At 41.4% G+C, this 19,403-nt stretch overlaps 1 protein-coding gene, 1 non-coding gene and 1 pseudogene across 3 annotated transcripts; 1 reads left to right on the forward strand and 2 right to left on the reverse strand.

Annotated features, from left to right (window-relative positions):
* Positions 1-625: 625 nt before the first annotated feature.
* On the reverse strand, positions 626-8,913 carry LOC114898015 (annotated as a pseudogene).
* On the forward strand, positions 6,526-6,651 carry LOC114900163. The gene has a single exon (XR_003794779.1). It is a non-coding gene; the product is annotated as a small nucleolar RNA SNORA40 (small nucleolar RNA).
* A 2,143-nt stretch (positions 8,914-11,056) lies between the features above and the next one.
* MED18 (mediator complex subunit 18) lies at positions 11,057-17,974 on the reverse strand. Of its 2 annotated transcripts, none has more exons than XM_029227195.1 (3): positions 17,820-17,974; positions 16,738-16,879; positions 11,057-11,970 (listed from the first exon to the last, which is right to left on the reverse strand). In XM_029227195.1, exons 2-3 carry the CDS (start codon positions 16,808-16,810, stop codon positions 11,417-11,419), a joined length of 627 nt encoding a protein of 208 aa, XP_029083028.1. In that variant the 5' UTR covers positions 16,811-16,879; positions 17,820-17,974; the 3' UTR covers positions 11,057-11,416. The 2 variants fall into 2 exon arrangements, with proteins under 2 accessions (XP_029083028.1, XP_029083029.1); XM_029227196.1 differs by lacking the exon at positions 17,820-17,974 and adding an exon at positions 17,480-17,509.
* Between the last annotated feature and the right edge of the window lie 1,429 nt (positions 17,975-19,403).

Here is a 19,403-nt window from a genome sequence, read left to right on the forward strand (position 1 = left end):
ATGTTTTATAAAAAATAGCACACCAGGGAATTCCCTGGTGGTCCAGTGGTTAGGACTCCATGCTTCCACTGCAGGGGACACAGTTTCTTTCTTTTCTTTTTTTTTTTCAGGGTATTAAGGCAAACAGGGCCACCTAGAATCTATTCAAAGGGGAATCAGCACTTGGACAGAAATCACAGTTCAACAGCAAAAACTTTCTCTTGCAAGGGCTAAGCCACGGCCCCTCCCCATTGCCATCTGCCCATAGCAATTATCCCTGTCTGCTCTCCAGCTTCACAGCCCCTGCCCTGCCTGCCCTGGCTGAGCCAGAACTCCTGACCCATCACAAGAGGTGGCGGGAGGGCCACAGGAGCTCAGCTTCTGCACACCCAGGTGGACCATGGCCTCCTGGCTAAGCAGGCACCACATCTTCCCTGGCGCCCTCTGAGGTCTCAGCCTCTGGCAGCATCATATCTGAGCCAAGCTGAGCCTCCTGAGGACGGTAGGGATGGGGGCTTCTGGGGGAGTCGAGGGAAGGAGGGCCAGGGCTGGGGAAAGGTGCCTTCCAGCTCCCGGCCCCCACCTAGTGCAGAGGCCCAGAGGCCTGACTCTCCTGATCTTGCCTCAGCATCCCCTCCGCAGAAGGTCAGTATATCTTCTGCCGACTGGGTAGAATGGCCCCTTTGATGAAGGAGAAGACAACCAGGATCTCTAAGCGTTTGCCCCGCTTGCCTTTGGTGAAGTGACTGGAGACCACATCATCTCCAGGCTGCATGGTGGCAGGCAGGACGTTCTCCCTAGCCGACAGTGACACAAAGAACGCAAACGGGATTATCCACAGATAGAAAGTGAAATAGGCCAGGACCTCTGAGAAAGGATAACATTCCTCTGCAAAAAACTGAAACGCTAGGTAATGATTCACCACCACTAGCCCACAGGACAGGATGAAGTTAGGCGAGGTGAGCATAATGAAGGGGAAGGTCTGGAGGAGGCCAAAGTAGAACAGGTAGACCAGGAAGAGGCCCACGCCAATCATGTAGGTGGGGAAGTGCTCAAAAACGTAGAGGCCAGTCAGCACAGCTGTGGAGAACCAGACCCTATATTCTGTGATCCTGCTGGTGGCCACCGCGTATTCTTCTAGCAATTCTGCCAGGTAATAGAGTCCGGCTGCGATGGCCAGCGTGATGAAGGCCACCTGGATGAAGAGCGACAGCCAGCTCAGCACATACATGAACCACGTGGCGCCATCGCCCCGGCTGCCCGCCCCCTGACAGCCAGGACGGGCCTGCGCGCTTGGGCTCCGGCGACACGGAGCCGCCGCGTTCCCGCCCCCGGGACACAGTTTCGATACCCGGTTGGGGAACTAAGATCCTGCAAGGTGTGGGGAAAAAAAATAAATTAAAAAAAATATATATATATGTATATATATATATACATATATATATATATATAGCATACCATACACGTTGTTTTTAAACTTTTTTTTCCCCCACATAATAATTATAGCTCATATCTACATAATGTTTACTATGGGTCAGGTACAATTCCAAGTAGTTTTTTTTTTTTTTTTTTTTTTTTTTTGTTGTGCAGCCGTTTTTCTGTTTTGTCCTCTCCCGTTGCGGAGCATAGGCTCCGGACGCACAGGCTTAGCGGCCATGGCTCACGGGCCCAGCCGTTCCGCGGCATGTGGGATCCTCCCAGACCTGGGCACGAACCTGCGTCCCCTGCATCGGCAGGCGGACTCTCAACCACTGCGCCACGAGGGAAGCCCCCAAGTAGTTTTACATGTAATAATTCATTTAGTCCTCATGATAATTCTATAAGGAAGGCAATATTAGTACTCCCATTTAATGATGAGACTGAAGCAGAGAAGTAATTTGACTAAGGTCACAAAGTCAATAAGTTAACGAACTGGCACATTTTTCCATGTTGCTAAATTCATTTTCCACACATTTTCTTTTTTTTTAAATGGCTGCACGATATCCATGCAGCCATTTTGTGGATGAAGTATCATTTAATTATTCCACTTCCTTTTATGAGACATCTAGATTATTTCCATTTTTTGATTTATACACATCACTAAGATGGTGATGTAGTATAAGATGCCTTATACTATACCTTTGTGCACAATCCTTAATTATTTCCTTAGGCTAACTGCCCTCAAGAACAGTTGCATTGATTTTTATTTCCTCCAAAGAGGTGTTCCTTTCTCTATGTTCTCCATGACCTTAAATGTAAATTTTATCACTTTTGCCTACAGCAACATTTTATAATTCATTTTACCAGTTCTGAGAAATAAATCCAAGCACTAAAGGATGAGTGATTTCTCTAGAGTAAAAGAGTCAGTCTAAAATCTACCCCCTTTCCATGCTCTGCTGCATTTTACAGATGCTGAACCTCATGGCTTATACACTAACTCATCGCAGAGGAATGAGGAGTGTTAACCTGGGACAAACCAGCTAATGCAGGCAAGATTCTTATGGTCTACAAGTCAGCATTCACTAATTCACTCACTCATTCATTCAATAAATATTTGAAAGGTTAGTACATGAGTAGTACTAAGCAGGGGTTACAGGGTTCACAGAAAAAAATATTTAGAACAAGGCTAAATAAAACATTTAGCACATAACCTGGCACACAATAACTGCTCAATAAATCAGTATTTATGTCAGGCACTCTGCTAAATGCCAAGTAAGTGTATTATCTCCTTTAATCTCTACAACAACCTCCAGGAACTGTTGTGGTTTCTTTTTAATCATCCCCATTTTGCAGATAAGAAGACTGAGGCCTAGAGAGATTTACCCAGCTTGAGCAACATGCCTGTAGTGTTCACATTTGAACTGAAGACTCCAGAGTCTGTGCTCTTAGCCATTATGCTATATTACAAAACACAATTTCTCCCCTTAAGAAGCATATAGCCTTATTAATAATACTAAAATTGAAAACAGCTATCAAGTGTTAAGCACTTATGTGCCAAGCATTGGCCTTTATGCATATTGATCATTTAATTCATATGACAACTCTATGAAATACTCTTGTAATTATGCTTGTTTTATAGATGAGAAAATAGATATTCTGAGAGTTTAAATAACTTGCCCAATATACAAATAGCTCTTAAATAGTAGCACTAGAAGCCAAGATATACAAAGAATTACTGTATAGGGAACATGATGAAATGTAAAACAAGTGATGCTGCTTAGCTACCATCAAATTTCAGAAGTCACAGGAAAGAGACTTCGTGACCTTCTTGTGTTCCAGGAATGATCACAGAAGGATAGAAAGGGAAAATCCTGGCGGTTTGTCAGGCCCTGTGTTGAAAGCCTTCACAAAGGTCTGTTCATTATCCTCTTTGTGAATGTATTATTATTCTAAATTTGACAGACGAGGAAATGGATTCTCTGGAAGGTGCTGCATATGTCCAAGGTCACATAGCTAGTAAATGGCATAGCTAGAACTGGAACCTATTTGTCTCTCAAATCTGAGCCCTTAAGCACTGTGTTACATGCTTTCCATTATTTGACCTTGCTTTTTGGTTGTGTAGGTGTCACATAGCCAGAGATGAGTGGAAAAGGCAAAAGTGAAAGGGTATTAAGGAAGATAATACGTAAGCAAGAGTATTGAGTTACATCCAAGAAAAAGGAAGCAGACCTTCTTGTTCAGTGCTAAAGATTCATTTGTTTTGGGAAGGAGCCCTTTGTTTGCATACCTTTGGTGACTACACAAACTGTATAAATGTCTGTTTCTGCCATTATAATGGGAGTTATTAAAGACAGGGACTGTATCTTAGCCTGTGCTGTAACCCAGTGTCTAGCATAATGCTTAGCTTGTAGTTCCAGCAGAGAGGTTGGAAAAATAGGGAGTAGTCACATTGCATAGATCTCTGGATGGCAATTAAGGTAGTCCACAGAGCAAATACCCTAAACAAAATAATAGGTACTCAAATCCAACAGGGCATTTAAAGGATAAAATCATGATGCATAGGAGTTATCCCAGGAGTACTAGGGTGGCCCAACAGCAGAAAATCTCTCAATATAATTCACCACATTGATGGACCAAAGGGTAAAAATTATGATTTTTTTCATACTTAGAGAAACTTGATGCAGTAGCATTAAGGTCAGGACTAAGTCGTGGATGCTCATTATTAGTGTTATCTAGAGTCTCGGAGAGTCTGGCCAATTCTTTTAGATGAGAAAAAGTGAAAGATGTATGTACTCTTTTGCTTGCCATTCTTGCCAATGATATGATAGTCTATATGGAAAACACAATATAATCAACAGGCAAACTATCAGAACTATAAAAGAGTTACTGTCAAGTTTGCAAGAATAGAAATCATCTTACAAAATTCAATAGTGTTCTTCTCTATTAGGAATAACCACCTTAAAAATGTAATAAAAAATATAACACAATCTACAGTAGCAACTGAAGTCTATAGCAAATACCTGCAAACTCTTTCTGTAAAGAGCAAACAGTAAATAGTTTCTGTTTGGCAGGTCATGTGGTCTCTGTTGCAGCCATTCAACTCTGTCACTGTTGAACGAAAGCAGCCTGAGACAGTATTAAATGAATGAATGTGGATGATCCAATAAAATTTTATTTACAAAACCAGAGCACAGGCTGACATGCCCAGGTGTAGTTTGCCAACTCCTGGTCTATAGTAATTGGCCTAAAAACTGTGGACTGAAGAAAAACTCACGACCTAAAAGTTGCAAGTTAAGTTTTATTCGGGACCTGAGGACTAGAGCCTGGGAGACAGCCTCTCAGATAGCTCTGAGGAACTACTTCGAAGAGGTAAGGGAGGAGCCAGGATATATAGGAGAGTTTTTGCTGAAAAACCATGTAGACGAACATCAAAAGATTACTGCTAATCACAAAAGACAAACATCTCAAGTTAGTGATTTTAGAGCTTTTCTACATATGGGAAGGTGCAAGATTCTGGGCTCACTGAAATTTTTCCTTAGATATGCAGCTTAACTCTCTAGGGCCAGTATCCAGAGCACAGAATATTTCCTATTTTCCTCTATGCTGAATTCTCCTCAGGGTGCACTGTTGTGGGTGTGGGGAGGTGGCTATAGTGCCTGATGCCTTGATGGCAGGCAACATTTATTGCTTACTGGAATGGCAGGCAAACTTCCCTTACCACAAAGCAATGCCTAAGAAGTTTATCAAGGAAAAAAAACTAAACTCCATTCAGGGACATTAGAAGGCCTGAATAAATGTCATAATTCAGATAACTTCAGGAGTGTAAAGATTTTATTCATTTGTTTAACAAATATTCAGAGTGGCCACCATACGCCAGGCATCGTTCTGGGTGCTAGGCACCTATCCTCACGAATCTTACATCTTTAGCAGAGAAGCAGTGATTAAATAATCTAAAGTTGGATAGTAATAAATGCTATGAAGAAGATTAAATAAGAGAAAGAAAGAGTGATGAGGAGTGAGGGTGCTACTTAATTTAGGAGGGTCAGGGAAGGTTTTCCTGATGTTTCAGCAAAGACCTGAAAGAGGTGAAGGAAGCCTGCCCCATTGAATTCTGGTGAGGGAGTGTTCCATGCAAAGATGTCAGTTCTCCCCCAAATTAATCTATATGTGTTCAATGAAATTCCAATAAAAATTCCAGTAGTAATGTTGAGAAACTAAAACCCACTCTAAAATGAATATGAAAGAATAAAGTTCTATGAAAGCTAAGTCTATTTTCAGAGGGAAATAAAAGTAGGGAGACCTGCCCTACTGGTAGAACTGGCTCTACCACGAAGCCACAGTAATAAAAATATTGTGTTGCTGGCACTGAAACAAATAAAAGGATCAATGGAATAGAATGGAGAGCTTATAAATAAAGTATATACATGGGAACTTAATATGTGATAAAGGTGGCATCACAAAACACTGGAAAGATTGTTTTTCTGACAGTTATAGAAAAACAAATTCACTGTATAGAGAAAAAAGCTGAATTTTTACTTGAAACTATGTTAAAAGTGGACTCCAGATGGATTAAAGACATAAATGTGAAAGTTAAAACTATAAAGCTAATATTAGAAAATGCAGGAAAATCTGTTACCCAGGTGTAAATAAAGACTTCCTAAACAAGACTCCAAATTCTAAGGTCAAAATTTAGGACATCTGCTTAATTAATGACATCACAGAGTTAACACGAAGGTTGCAGACTGGGAGAAGGTATTTGCAATGTTTAAAACAAACACGGAATAATGTCTAGAATATACACACAATTCCTACAAACTAAGAAGACAGGAAATCAAATTTTAAAAAAGTAGGCAAAGGATATAAATAGGCACTGGGAGAAAGTATTTGCAGTGTTTAAAACAAATAAAAGAAGGTCTAGAATATACAAAGAATTCCTACAAATCAACAAGACAGGAAATCAAATAGGAAAATAAGCAAAGGATATATAAATACCTTAGTTTCACAAACTAAGCATACAAAAAAAACAAAAAAGAAAAAAAAGGCTCAAATTTAATTATAATCAGAGAAATGCAAATCAAGACAGCCAAGAGCTGCCACTTTACTTCCACCAGACTGGCAAAAATTAATAGTACTTATGTTTGTTTTTGTTAATCTGTAGACAAAGACTTATAGATGGGTGCAAAAATAAATCCTCTTTTGCAACATAGAACTCATTGTTCAGTATGAGTTTTGATAGAGGTAAGAAGGAACATGGTACCTGAAACAGATTCAAGCGGTGGGGGTATTGATAAACACAAAGGTTGCTTCCAGGACTATAGAATTGATAATTTAAAAGCTTAAGATATGTGGGAAATTATCAGCTACGCTGATTTAGTACTCTAATGTTGACATGAAACAAAGATGACTTCCTTTTTTAGGTTTTTATCTTGAGAACACAGTGTCTGGACTTTAAAAAGGTATTGGCATATTCCGACGATCTGTACTGTTCTAAGCTATGATAGCTTAGGAGTGAATACGATTTGAACTTAATGCATGTTTAGAGGGTGTCTAAAATTCAGAAGCAGGCAGATCCATTTCCTCTGACCCTAAACATGGTCCAAAAGTAAATTGCTTGAGGAAATTGGATCCCAAAGATCACAGGTGGGGAATTTTGAAGTATGTCCATATTCCATTGGAGATCAAAGAAGCCCAACTAAAAGAATGGGAGACTGACTGACTGACATGACAACTGTGGACTAAGGAAAAATTCTTTTTGAAAGGGCTATCTTGAAGAGTATGACTCAGACACTGGAGGAACTAAGGTGATCGGCAGTGGAAGGAATCAGAACATGTGAAATTCCTTAAAAATTTATTGACTTAAATAATTTGCCATATATAAAAACATAAAAAAAGAAAAAGAAAACTGGAAAAAATGAGAAAGATGCTAACACTGAAGATTGGTGGTTATGAGTTCTTGTGTATTGGTGATAGGAATTAGCACAGCCATTCTGAAAAGTAACCTGGCCATTTTTGGCAAATTGAGCATGCCCAATTGCATAGTTCAGAAAAATATTCACGTCAGTATACAAACTTGCTTATTTTTGCTTTTTTTTTTTGCCGCTGTGCAGCATGGCATGCGGGATCCTTAGTTCTCTGACCAGGGATTGAACCCATGCCCCCTGCAGTGGAAGCGTGGAGTCTTAACCACTGGACCGCCAGGGAAGTCCCTATTTTTGAATTTTTAATAGTAATCGAGAGTTGAAGGCAATCTAGAGTTCTATCATCAAAAGAGTGAATGAGTAAAACATGGTGGATGAACAGTGGTTATGTACCTGGAGCTAGGCCGCTGGAGTTGAAGTTCAGTCTCCACCACTTACAATAGAAGTAAAAATTTGAGTAATCTGCGCATTCCTTTTTTTTTTTTTTTGAGATACGCGGGCCTCTCACTGTTGTGGCCTCTCCCGTTGCGGAGCACAGGCTCCGGACGCGCAGGCTCAGTGGCCATGGCTCATGGGCCCAGCCGCTCCACGGCATGTGGGATCTTCCCAGACCGGGGCACGAACCCGTGTCCCCTGCATCGGCAGGCGGACTCTCAACCAGTGCGCCACCAGGGAAGCCCCAAGGCCTCATTCTTATCTACAAAATGGGAGTAATAATATCTACCTCATAGGGTTGTTGGGAGAAGTATGAGTTAAAACATTTAAACCATCTGAAACAGAGTTAAGCACTATTTAAGTACTAATATTACTGTTAACATGAAAGCATATGCAAGTTCAAAGTTGTAAGTTAGGTTTACGTATAGCAATAAGAGAATATCACAAAAGCAATAATAATTTTAAAAAGTAAGAAAAACATTTATTTATTTATTTTTGGCTGCGTTGGGTCTTTGTTGCTGTGCGCAGGCTTTCTCTAGTTGCGGCGAGCAAGGGCTACTCTTTGTTGTGGTGCATGGGCTTCTCATTGCCGTGGCTTCTCTTGTTGTGGAGCATCGGCTCTAGGTGCGCGGGCTTCGGTAGTTGTGGCACGCAGGCTCAGTAGTTGTGGCTTGCGGGCTTAGTTGCTCCACAGCACGTGGGATCTTCCCCGACCAGGGCTTGAACAAGTGTCCCGTGCGTTGGCAGGCAGATTAACTGCTGGGCCAGCAGGGAAGTCCCAAAATGGAACATTTACGGCATAATATCATTTATGTGGATTGAACATACTTACATAACTCTACATATTTTACAAGACAAGCATGACAGACATACATTGAACAGATCAGAATGGGTGCCTATAGGATAGAATGAGAGTAGAGTTTAGGAATAAAGTGGAAGACTACAAAATAAGAAAGGGGCCTTACTTGAATCATCCTGCTAATATGCTACGAAAGGAGGAACAAGACTTACTCATGAAATCTGCAACTGAAGGGGGTAAAAGCTATCTTGAAAATATGCAAGGGAAAGCCAAGAAAAGGATCCCAGAGCCAGAGAAATAACCAGCTGACCAACTTGGAAGCTACCCTATCTTTGAACTTACCCTTAAATGAGATAACACCATCCTTACCGTTTAAGGCAGCTTTGGATAGGTTTTCTGTTACTTGCCCAAAACCTCTTAACGGAGTATTCATATGATCTTTCGAGTGGCAAACCGAGGTCCAAAGAGAATTATGATCTATCCAATGTAATACCTCAACTGGGGTATTATCTCAGTGGAGGTTCCAGAAGAAAATGAAAATTTTGAGTGACCAACAATTTTTAAAAGGCCAAACTCTATCAGTGGGCTTCCCTGGTGGCACAGTGGTTTAGAATCCACCTGCCAATGCAGGGGACACGGGTTCAAGCCCTGGTCCGGGAAGATCCCAGTTGCCGCAGAGCAACTAAGCCCGTGGGCCACAACTACTGAGACTGTGCTCTAGAGCCCTCGAGCCACAACTACTGAGCCTGCGTGCCACAACTACTGAAGCCCGTGCGCCTAGACCCCATGTTCCGAAATGAGAAGCCCATGCACCGCAACGAAGAGTAGCCCCCACTCGCCGCAACTAGAGAAAGCCTGCATGCAGCAACGAAGACCCAACGCAGCCAAAAATTAAAAAAAAAAACAAAACTCTATAAGTATTAAAATGATCAACATTTATCCCACTCAGAACTGTTATTTTTAAAAATCCATTAGAAGTCAAATGATAAATGGGAAATTATATAAAAGCTGTTTACAAATTAATAAAGACAAACAATGAAGAAAAGGGAATTCACATAAGAAAAAATGTCCAATAAACATATAAAATTTTAAACCTAATTGATGAGTATTTTTAAAAGAAAATTAAAACCAGTCACCATTTATCATCAAATGGGAAAAATAAGTTTTCACCGTCACACCCACCTTTGGCAACTGTGTTGGAAAACTGGTAGGAGTGAAAACTGGGACATTTCTGGAAGGCATCTGGCAATGCATAGTGGAAGACTTAAAACAAGGCACACTCTTTGACTCAGCAGTTCCCTAGAATTTATCCTGAAGAATCATCATGGATGACAACAGAAATTTAATTAAAAACACTAGCATCACAGGACAGTTTATAAAAGCAAAAAATTGGGATCAAACTAAAATTCCCAAAGTAGGGGAATCAATTAAGTTATGGAAAATCCAAATGATAGGATACAAATAGCAGTTACAATTATCAGTATTTAAATACAAGCTCTGCTAATTTGTAGCTGTATAGCTCAGGGAAAGCTAATTACTCTCTCTGTACCTCAGTTTCCCTGTAAAAAATGGGTCTGTTGCGAGGATTAAATTAGTAAACATACCTAAAGCACTTAGGATAGCGCTGACACATAATAATAAGAAAAAAAAGTTTTTTTTAACAGAAGAGGGACTTCCCTGGTGGCACAGCAGATAAAACTCCATGTTCCCGATGCAAGGGGCCCAGGTTCAATCCCTGGTCAGGGAACTAGATCCCACATGCATGCCGCAACTAAGAGTTCACATGCCACAACTAAGGAGCCTGCCTGCTGCAACTAAGGAGCCCACGTCCCGCAACTAAGGAGGCCTGGAACTGCGACTAAGTAACACGCCTGCTGAAATTAAGACCAGGAGCAACCAAATAATTAATTAATTTTTAAAAACCCCAGAAAAACATTGTCCCAGATGCCTAATGTCCCGGAAAGATGTTAATGATAAATTAAACAAAAAAAGATTACAAACCAGTATATATACAATATTTTTCTAAAATAAATATATCTCATATACATAAATTTCCAAAAATAAAGACTAGAAGGATATAAAACAAAACAAATAGTATACCTCTTTGAATAACAGGATTACAGGTTATTTTTCTTATTTTTGTCAGAATTTAAATTTTTTTCAATAACAAATATGTGCTACTTTTTTTTTTTTTTTGTGGTACGCGGGCCTTTCCCGTTGCGGAGCACAGGCTCCGGATGCACAGGCTCAGCGGCCATGGCTCACGGGCCCAGCCGCTCCATGGCATGTGGGATCTTCCCGGACCGGGGCACGAACCCGTGTCCCCTGCATCGGCAGGCGGACTCTCAACCACTGCGCCACCAGGGAAGCCCATGTGCTACTTTTATGAAAGGTAAACTATCACCTCTATCAAAATTAAAACAAAAAACTGTCATATTTTTGCTCCAGTTGATGAGTCTATCCCAAATTAGCAGGGTAATGGGGTAAAGAATCAGAATGATAGACATTTCTCTTTATACCCTTTATTACTGCACAATACAGACTCAGACTCTGTTTTACAAACCTTACACACAAATGGCGAAACAAAAGATTTTTATTTCCCAAAGCTATTTTATTTCAGTTTCCCCTCTTTATGCAGAGGGATTATCTAGATTCTCCATGTCATCCTTAGCCTTTAATTTAGAAAGGCTGTCACAAAAGTGAACTGGCCATATGAGGAAAACAGTGCAAAGAACCAACTAAGTTCTCATTGTCCTCCTTCCTGAGGGAAGAATGCCTGGCTAGCAGTGGTGAAATAGGGCAATTATAACATCTTCTTTTTTTGTAACAGCTGAGGACAAGCCCCAGTGGTAGACAGACTGCCTTGTCACATGAGCCTTTTGGGGTCTATTTTCTCTAGGTGAACCAGAGGTTTCAGCTGCTCTGCAAAGTTCCTCATGTCATCAGACACCACGTCCTGCCCAGCTGGTGCAACAACACTTAGTTCCACAAGGTAGGAGAGTGACAAGGCCTCAGTGTTGTCTGTGTTCCCTGGTGTCAAGATGCGGAAGATCTTGTACACCACGATCTTCATGATGCCCTTACGGAACAGGTGTCCCCTGGCAACAAACTCATGGTCCATGCGGAAGCCCATTTCCATCAGGAAGTCAGTAAGGTTCTCAGATGTTGCAATGTCCACGCAGTTACGCACCAGGGCATGGCGGTTCTTGTCTCCCATTTCTGGCTGTCCCAGGTAGCGCAGGTGCCAGGGTGCCCCTGCCCTATCCATAGAGCGTCGAGCCCTTAGAACAAACGGACTGGCCTGCTGGCCCTTAAGGAGGAATACCATCTCATGGTCAAGGAAAGTCTCAGGTTCCATGTTGTCACACAAACCACGAAGGCGGTGGATGAGGCTTTCCAAGCTGTGATCTAAAACACTTCCTGAAGAAGGAAAAAAGTACCATTGAGTCCCATCTTTCATTCTGGGTAATGGAAATAGCAAAAGATTGAAAAAACTTAAATGAAAAATGAGAACAGTTTAGTGCAGTGTTTTGTAAAGCACAGGCCCAATATATGAGATTTTAGAGGGGTTATACTGCCAAGATATTATATAACAAGTTAATCCCTTTTTAATTTTTTGCATTGTCTTATTTGGTACTAGAATAGTTAGGCCTTCTCTAACAATGCTAACCTCCAGCGGGCTTTGGGCCTTAACAGGCAACAGTATCTACCTAGAAAAATAATACTGTTTTGTCATTTATTTTAAAAATTATCTTCTAGTCTCAGAAAACAAAAGTTTTCCATTGATAGAAAAAATATAACATTTCCTTTTTATGTAATATATTTAAGTAAAAGAGAATGAACTGCTTCAGAGAAATGCACTGTCCTTTGTTCTCATCTTATTCTTCCTCCTGGCAGCATTTCACATGGTTGTTATATTATACTCATTTTGAAATCTATTCTTCCCTTGGCCTCTAGGACACAAATCTCTCTTGGTTCTTCACCTAATTCACTGACCATTCCTTTTAAGTCATCTCTGCTGGGTCTTTATCTTCCCAAAATATTGGAGGATCCTAGGACTCAATCCTGGTCTTTGTCTCTATCAAAAATCTCTTCCTCCCTCAGTGACCTAAGTCAGCCCTATGGGGTTTTTTTGTTTGTTTTTTTTGGGTTTTTTTGTGATACGCGGGCCTCTCACTGTTGTGGCCTCTCCCGTTGCGGAGCACAGGCTCTGGACGCGCAGGCTCAGCGGCCATGGCTCACGGGCGCAGCTGCTCCGCGGCATGTGAGATCTTCCCGGACCGGGGCACGAACCCATGTCCCCTGCATCGGCAGGTGGACTCTCAACCACTGCGCCACCAGGGAAGCCCAGCCCTATGGTTTTAAGTATCATTTATGCTCTGAGGACTACCATATTTATATCTCATGAATTACAGACTCATACATCCAACTGTCTACCTAACTTCTCCACTTGGATGCCTAAGACATCTTCATCTTAACATGTTCAATATCAACCTGTTGATTTTTCCTCCACAATCTTACTCCTCCTGCAGTTTTCCCCATCATAGTAAATGGCAACTCTCTGCTTCCAGCTGCCCAACCAAAAACCACATAATCAGCTTTGACTCCTTTCTTTCTCTCACATCCTACATCCGCTCTGCATTTTTAAAATATATGCAGAATCCAGTTTACTCAATCATTTCCACCTAGTCCAAGTCTCCATCATTTCTTGCTTGGTCTTTGCAGTACCCCGCTTCTATCCTTGCTTTTTTCTTCTCTCCTCCATACAACAGCCAGCTGGTTTTTAGGACATAAGGCAGATAATGACACTTCTCTGCTCAGAACCCTCCAATGGCTTCCCCTGTCACTCAGAATAAATCCCAAATTCTTTACCACGGTCTACAAGGCCCTATAAATTGTGGTCTCTGCTACCTGACGTTGATTATTTCCTTCTACTATCTCCCAGATCACTCTCTCCAACCACAGTGATTTTCCTGCCGTTTCCTAAAAATGCCAAGTGTTTGACAATGTATTTCTCTTCAGAGACCCTTCCCTTAGTCCCTACGCTTAGAACGTTCTTCTCTCAGACACCTGCATATCTCACCCCATCACTTTGTTCAGATCTTTGCTCAAATGTCACTTTATCAGAGATCTCTTTTCTCATTGCTCTAAATAAAATAGCATTATCTCCTTCCAATCTCTTTCCACTTCCCTGCTTTACTTTTTAGCATTAGCACCTCAATTTTTTAGTCATATTTCAATATATCAATTATGTATTGACTTTTTAACACCTTTCTTCCTCTACTGCTGATACTTACTCCAATGCTAGGAACATATTCATTTATTGACTAAATCTGTTAAAGTAAATAAAAATATACTACTGTAACTATGGTAAATATTGACAGTGGGACTCAAACGACTACATTTTTGGAAATGGGTAGTGTTGGAGGGAAAGCAACAGATCAGGTCCCTGTGATCATAGGACAGATGACGATGGGAGCAAGGAATGGGTCCTACATTGGATACGTTGTGTCCTACATTCAGGACAGTGTCAGACATGTGTTTTTTCATACTTCAAACATTTAAGGAGCTTTGTAAGTGCTGGTTCCTTCAACACATACTTACTGAATACTGTGCCAGGCATCATGCTAGGAAGTAGGGGGTCCAGCCCTCACAGAGATTACAGTTTAGTGGGGGAAACAAAAAATAGATAAGTAAACAGTTAAACAGAAATACAGGGAAATAAAAGGGAGATGGGAGAGAGGAACTGATGGGGGTGGAGAAGAGGAGACCTCTCTGAGGGCTTGGAGTAGTCAGAGAAGGTCTCTCAAAGGGAAGGACAACTGAGCTGAGGACTAAGGGATAAAAATAAAATGGCTATTTGAAGGGCTGGAACAAAGTATAAGGGCAGAGGAAACAATGCAAAGGCCCAGGAAAGGGCCTGGGGAATTCAAAGAAATGAAGGGATATCAGTGTGGCTGAAGTGTGGTAAGCAAGATGGAAGATGATAATGAACTGAGGATTTGGGATGGGCCAAAGCACACAGGTCTTATGGACAGCTCATGCTAAAGGCTGTATTCTATTCTAAGGCCATTGGGAAGCTATTAGCTCCACATTTTATTCTCCACACAACAGGGAAAGAGATGACTGGATTTACATTTTAAAAAGATCATTCCAGGAAAACTGGTATAGACTCTTCAACAAGACGTGGTCATGGGAAAAAAAGTGGGAATGAGGGGAGACTGGTCCAAGTTAAAAGAGGCTTAAGAGACACAGTTATCAAATGTAATGCATGAAACATGATTATATCCTGGATACAAAACACATTTTGAGGGCAAGATAGGGGGAAACTTTTGAATATGGACTAGATATTAGATGATATTAAAAATACATTATTCATTTTTTAGATAATAATGATGGTATTGGGGTTATAAAGGAAAATATCCTTGTTTTTTATTTTTTAGAGATGCATTCTGAAAATGTTTTGGGGTAAAATGTTATATCTGAAACTGTCGTTTTTTCAAAAAAATTTTTTGGCTGCAAGGCATGTGGGAGCTTAGTTCCCCAACCAGGGGTCAAACCCGCACCCCCTGAAGTGGAAGCGCGGAGTCTTAACCACTGGACCGCCAGGGAAGTCCCTGAAACTGTCTTTAAAAACAGCAAAAGAAAAAAGAGAAAGCAAATATGGCAAAATGACAGAAACTGAAATCTGGATGACAGAAAGGGAGCGTTCATTATATTAGTCTCCACTTTCTTTATGTGTTTTTTTTTTTTTTTTTTTGCGGTACGCGGGCCTCCCACTGTATGGCCCCTCCCATTGCGGTGCACAGGCTCCGGTCGCGCAGGCTCAGAGGCCATGGCTCACAGGCCCAGCCACTCCGCGGCACGTGGGATCTTCCCGGACCGGGGCACGAACCCGTGTCCCCTGCATCGTCAGGCAGACTCTCAACCACTGCGCCATCAGGGAAGCCCCCACTTTCTTTATGTTTGAATATTTTTAATACTAAAACAATTTTTTAAAAAAGACTACTAGCTGTTGTGTGAGAAGAGAAAGATGATCAAAAGTGGAAGCAATGAAAAAAAAAGTGGAAGCAATGTGATAAGTACAGGGTTACTAAAATAGTTCAGGCAAAGGATGATAAACCAGGGTGTGGTACTGCAGGTTGAGAAAAGACTTATTTAATACATATTTTGGAAGTAAAATGAATAGGATTAGAAATGGACTACACGTGGGGGTAAAGTAAAAAATGGACATTGACTCCTGAATGCATGGCTCAAGCAACTGGTGAATGACAGTGGCACTTACTGAGATGGGAAAGCCTGAAGAAGTGCAGCCTGAGGAGTGAAAATTAACAACCCTATTTTGTTCACAGTAAGTTACTAAATGGATGATCTGAATTAAAGTCTAAACTCTTGCACTAAACATTGTATGACGTCCTAAAAATCATTACCCCCTCTGGGTCTTGAGTTTTCTCATCTGGGAAAGTTACTTCACTTCTATTTCCTGATCTATAAAATGGAGCTAGTTAACAGTATCATAGAATTACCATATGATCCATTAATCTCACTTCTGGGTATTTATCTGAGAGAATTCGAAGCAGGATCTTGAAGAGATATTTGCACACCCATGTTCACTGAGCATTATCCACGATAACCAAGACGTGGAAGCAACCCAAATGTCTGACAGATGAATGGATAAAGAAAATGTGGTACATATATACAATGGAACATTATTCAGCCTTTAAAAAGGAGATCCTGTCACATGCTACAATATGGGTTAACATCGAGGACATTATACTAAGTGAAATCAGCCAGTGATAAAACGACAAATACTGTAATGATTCCACTCATATGAGGTTATCTAAAGTAGTCAAAATTAGAAACAGAAAGTAGAAAGGTTGTTGCCAAGGGCTGCAGGGAGGGGAAAGGAGGAATTAGTGTTTAACGGGAATAGAATTTCAATTCTGCAAGATGAAAAAGTTCTAGAGATCGGCTATACAACAATGTGAAATACTTAACACTACTGAACTGTATGCTTAAAAATGTTTAATATGGTAAATTTAATGTTATGTATTTGTGACCATAATTAAGGGTTAATTGAAAAAAAAAAAGGTGCCAGAAATTATGCAGGCTGCCTTTGTAGAACAGCTTCTCATCTCCGCGGAAGCCGAACAGAAAAGAGGAAAACAAGCTCCCTGGTTCACTCACCCTGCAGCAGGTACTCCATCATGTTAATGGTGCCCCCGGTGACAGGCATCATGGTGACTGGAGGTGCCTCCATGTTACCTGTTTAAGTTGAAAACGACAGAACTGGACTCGGAGTCCCCCGTCAAGTAAACACAGGATACACCTGGAGAAGAGTTATACTTGTTAATACATCAGAGAGGTGGAGAGACACCAGATCTGCTTGGGTCATTGGCCTTAACATGAAAAGATTCATTCATCCATCCATTCAAAACTTTTTGAGTAACTGCTATAGGCCAGTTTCAGGAACTGATGATACAGAAATACACAAAGGAGGCCTGATCATGGAGTTACAGCATAACCTTTTAGTCTCAAGGTCTAAAATCTCTAACCGTTTTCTGTGCAATAACTAAGTCTCTCACTCTGGAACTCAATGTCTTCCTTCTAAAACGGGGCCAACGATATTTAACCCCCAAGGCTTTGTTGCTCAGACGACAAAATGGACCTGCAATAATAGACGGATTGAAAGGTGACTTAAAGAATCTTGTCTACCCCTCAATTTATAGATGAGGATATTGAGACTTGGGGAGGAGCCCAAGGACACACAGTAGGCCGGTGGCAGAACCTAGACCAGACTAAAATCTATGCGTTCCACCTCTCTGAATCAAACGCCTTTTAAACCTAGCCAAGCGGAAGTTCTTTTAATTGATGGTTTAGGTCCTCTTAAGCCAGCGTCAACGCGTGCCCACTTACACCAAAAACACACCTCAGGGCTTCCCTGGTGGCGCAGTGGTTGGGGGTCCGCCTGCCAATGCGGGGGACGCGGGTTCGATCCCTGGTCCGGGGGGGTCCCGCATGCCGCGGAGCAACTGGGCCCGTTTGCCGCGGCTGCTAAGCCTGCGCTCTGGAGCCCACAAGCCACGGCTGCTGAGCCCGTGTACCACAACTGCTGGGGCCCGAGCGCTTGGAGCCCGTGCTCTGCAAGGAGGGGCCACCGCAGTTAGAAGCCTGCGCACTGCAACGGAGAGAAGCCCATGCGCAGCAATGAGGACCCAGCGCAGCCAAAAATAAATAAATTAAATTAAAAAACAAAAAACCACACACACCTCAGCGCGCGTTCTAGCCTCTTCTCGCAAAGCGAGGAATTGTATCCACCAGAGCACCTCTGAGCTTTTTAGTGACAACTAGCCCACAGCCCTAAACTTGAAGACCCCGGGAGAGGTCGAGACTTCCCTCTCCTCTTCCCACTTCCGGCAAAAAAGGTTTCGTCGCTCAAACCTCTAACACCACCGCTCCGCGACGTAAGGGTGCCGAGAGGGCACAAAAATCCCCTCTGCTGTCCGGCAAGCAGAAGCGCATGCGCAAACTGCGATGCTTCGGAAAAGCTGCCGGCTTGCTTTCGAACGTTTGTCTGGGAGTTACAGAGAACCTTGACGTCATAGGCCGTCCTCCAGGAAAATATTTATTTTTTTCTGGTGTGACGACCTGGAGATGTCCAGGAAATCTCTTGAACTGACAGGGGGAAAAGAGAGCTTGGGGATGAGAGCTGCAGAAAAAGAGAAGAGATTGTTGTAAAACAAAACTTCTTTTGGTTGGGTACGTGAAGATAAAAAGGAAAGACACCTTTTACTGCTTAGCAAACTGTTCTGAACAATTGGGGAGCTCAGTAATACATTTAGTATTTGTTCACTGTTCTGTGTTTATTTTACCTCAATTTAAAAATATTGGGAGGTAAGTAAATTCAATGAATATTTTTTGAACCCTGCTTATGTTCAAGCATATAAAATGCATGCAAAGAGTGAGCTAGAGTGAGGTGATTGAGGCACTCTCCTGGAGCGAAAAAATTTAAGGGGGCACCAAAAAACTCAGTAACAAATAAAAAATTTTTAATGCAATATTTTACAAATTTAATGCAAAAAAAAATCCTTTATGAACAAAGTGTCAGAAATTTAAAGTTGATATTCATAGCAGCCCTATGACCCGAGTATAAGTACGGTAATTTTATAGATGGCGAAACTTAGGCAACAAAATGTAAAATAACACCAGAGGGAGTTGAGAGGCTGGGATACAAATTTAAGCCGCTGACTTCAGAACCCATGCTCTTAATTTCTACACTATACAGCCCCTTCTCACTCCAGTTCCCTTGCTGTAACCCACACTATCTCCCACTCATTCACATTTTTGAAAACATTCCTATAACATTTGCCCAAATTATAGCTGGCATTTGAAAAGTAGCATTAAATTAAATTAAAAAAATAATAATGGGTAAGAAATGGGCAAACAATATGGTAAAACTTGGACAAGGCTTAGGAGTTATAGGGATGGGTTTCTGTGATAAGGATGTGAGGCCTGGAGCTTAGGATGGAACTCACTTCCGTCTTTTGCCAGTACCCAGCTGTGCAACCTTGGGCAATGCACTTCCCCTCTCTGAGCCTCAGCTTCCTTTTTTATAAAATAGAGTTAAAAATAGTACTTTCTAAGAGGGAGGTTGCAAAAATAAAATGAGATATTTATGAAACACTTAGCATAGTTCCCGGCTTATTGTAGGCAATCAATAAATGGTAGCTATTATTATTCCACTTTATATTTCTCATTTGAGCAAGCACATTCTATCTTATTGAATATATTTTGTGCATGTCTCATCTCCCTAGATAGATTATAAACATCTTGAAGGGAGGAATCATGTATTT

This window comes from Monodon monoceros, unplaced genomic scaffold (genome assembly GCF_005190385.1).
Source record: "Monodon monoceros isolate NGI ecotype Baffin Bay Population unplaced genomic scaffold, NGI_Narwhal_1 Super_Scaffold_18, whole genome shotgun sequence".
NCBI classification, from domain to species: domain Eukaryota; kingdom Metazoa; phylum Chordata; class Mammalia; order Artiodactyla; family Monodontidae; genus Monodon; species Monodon monoceros.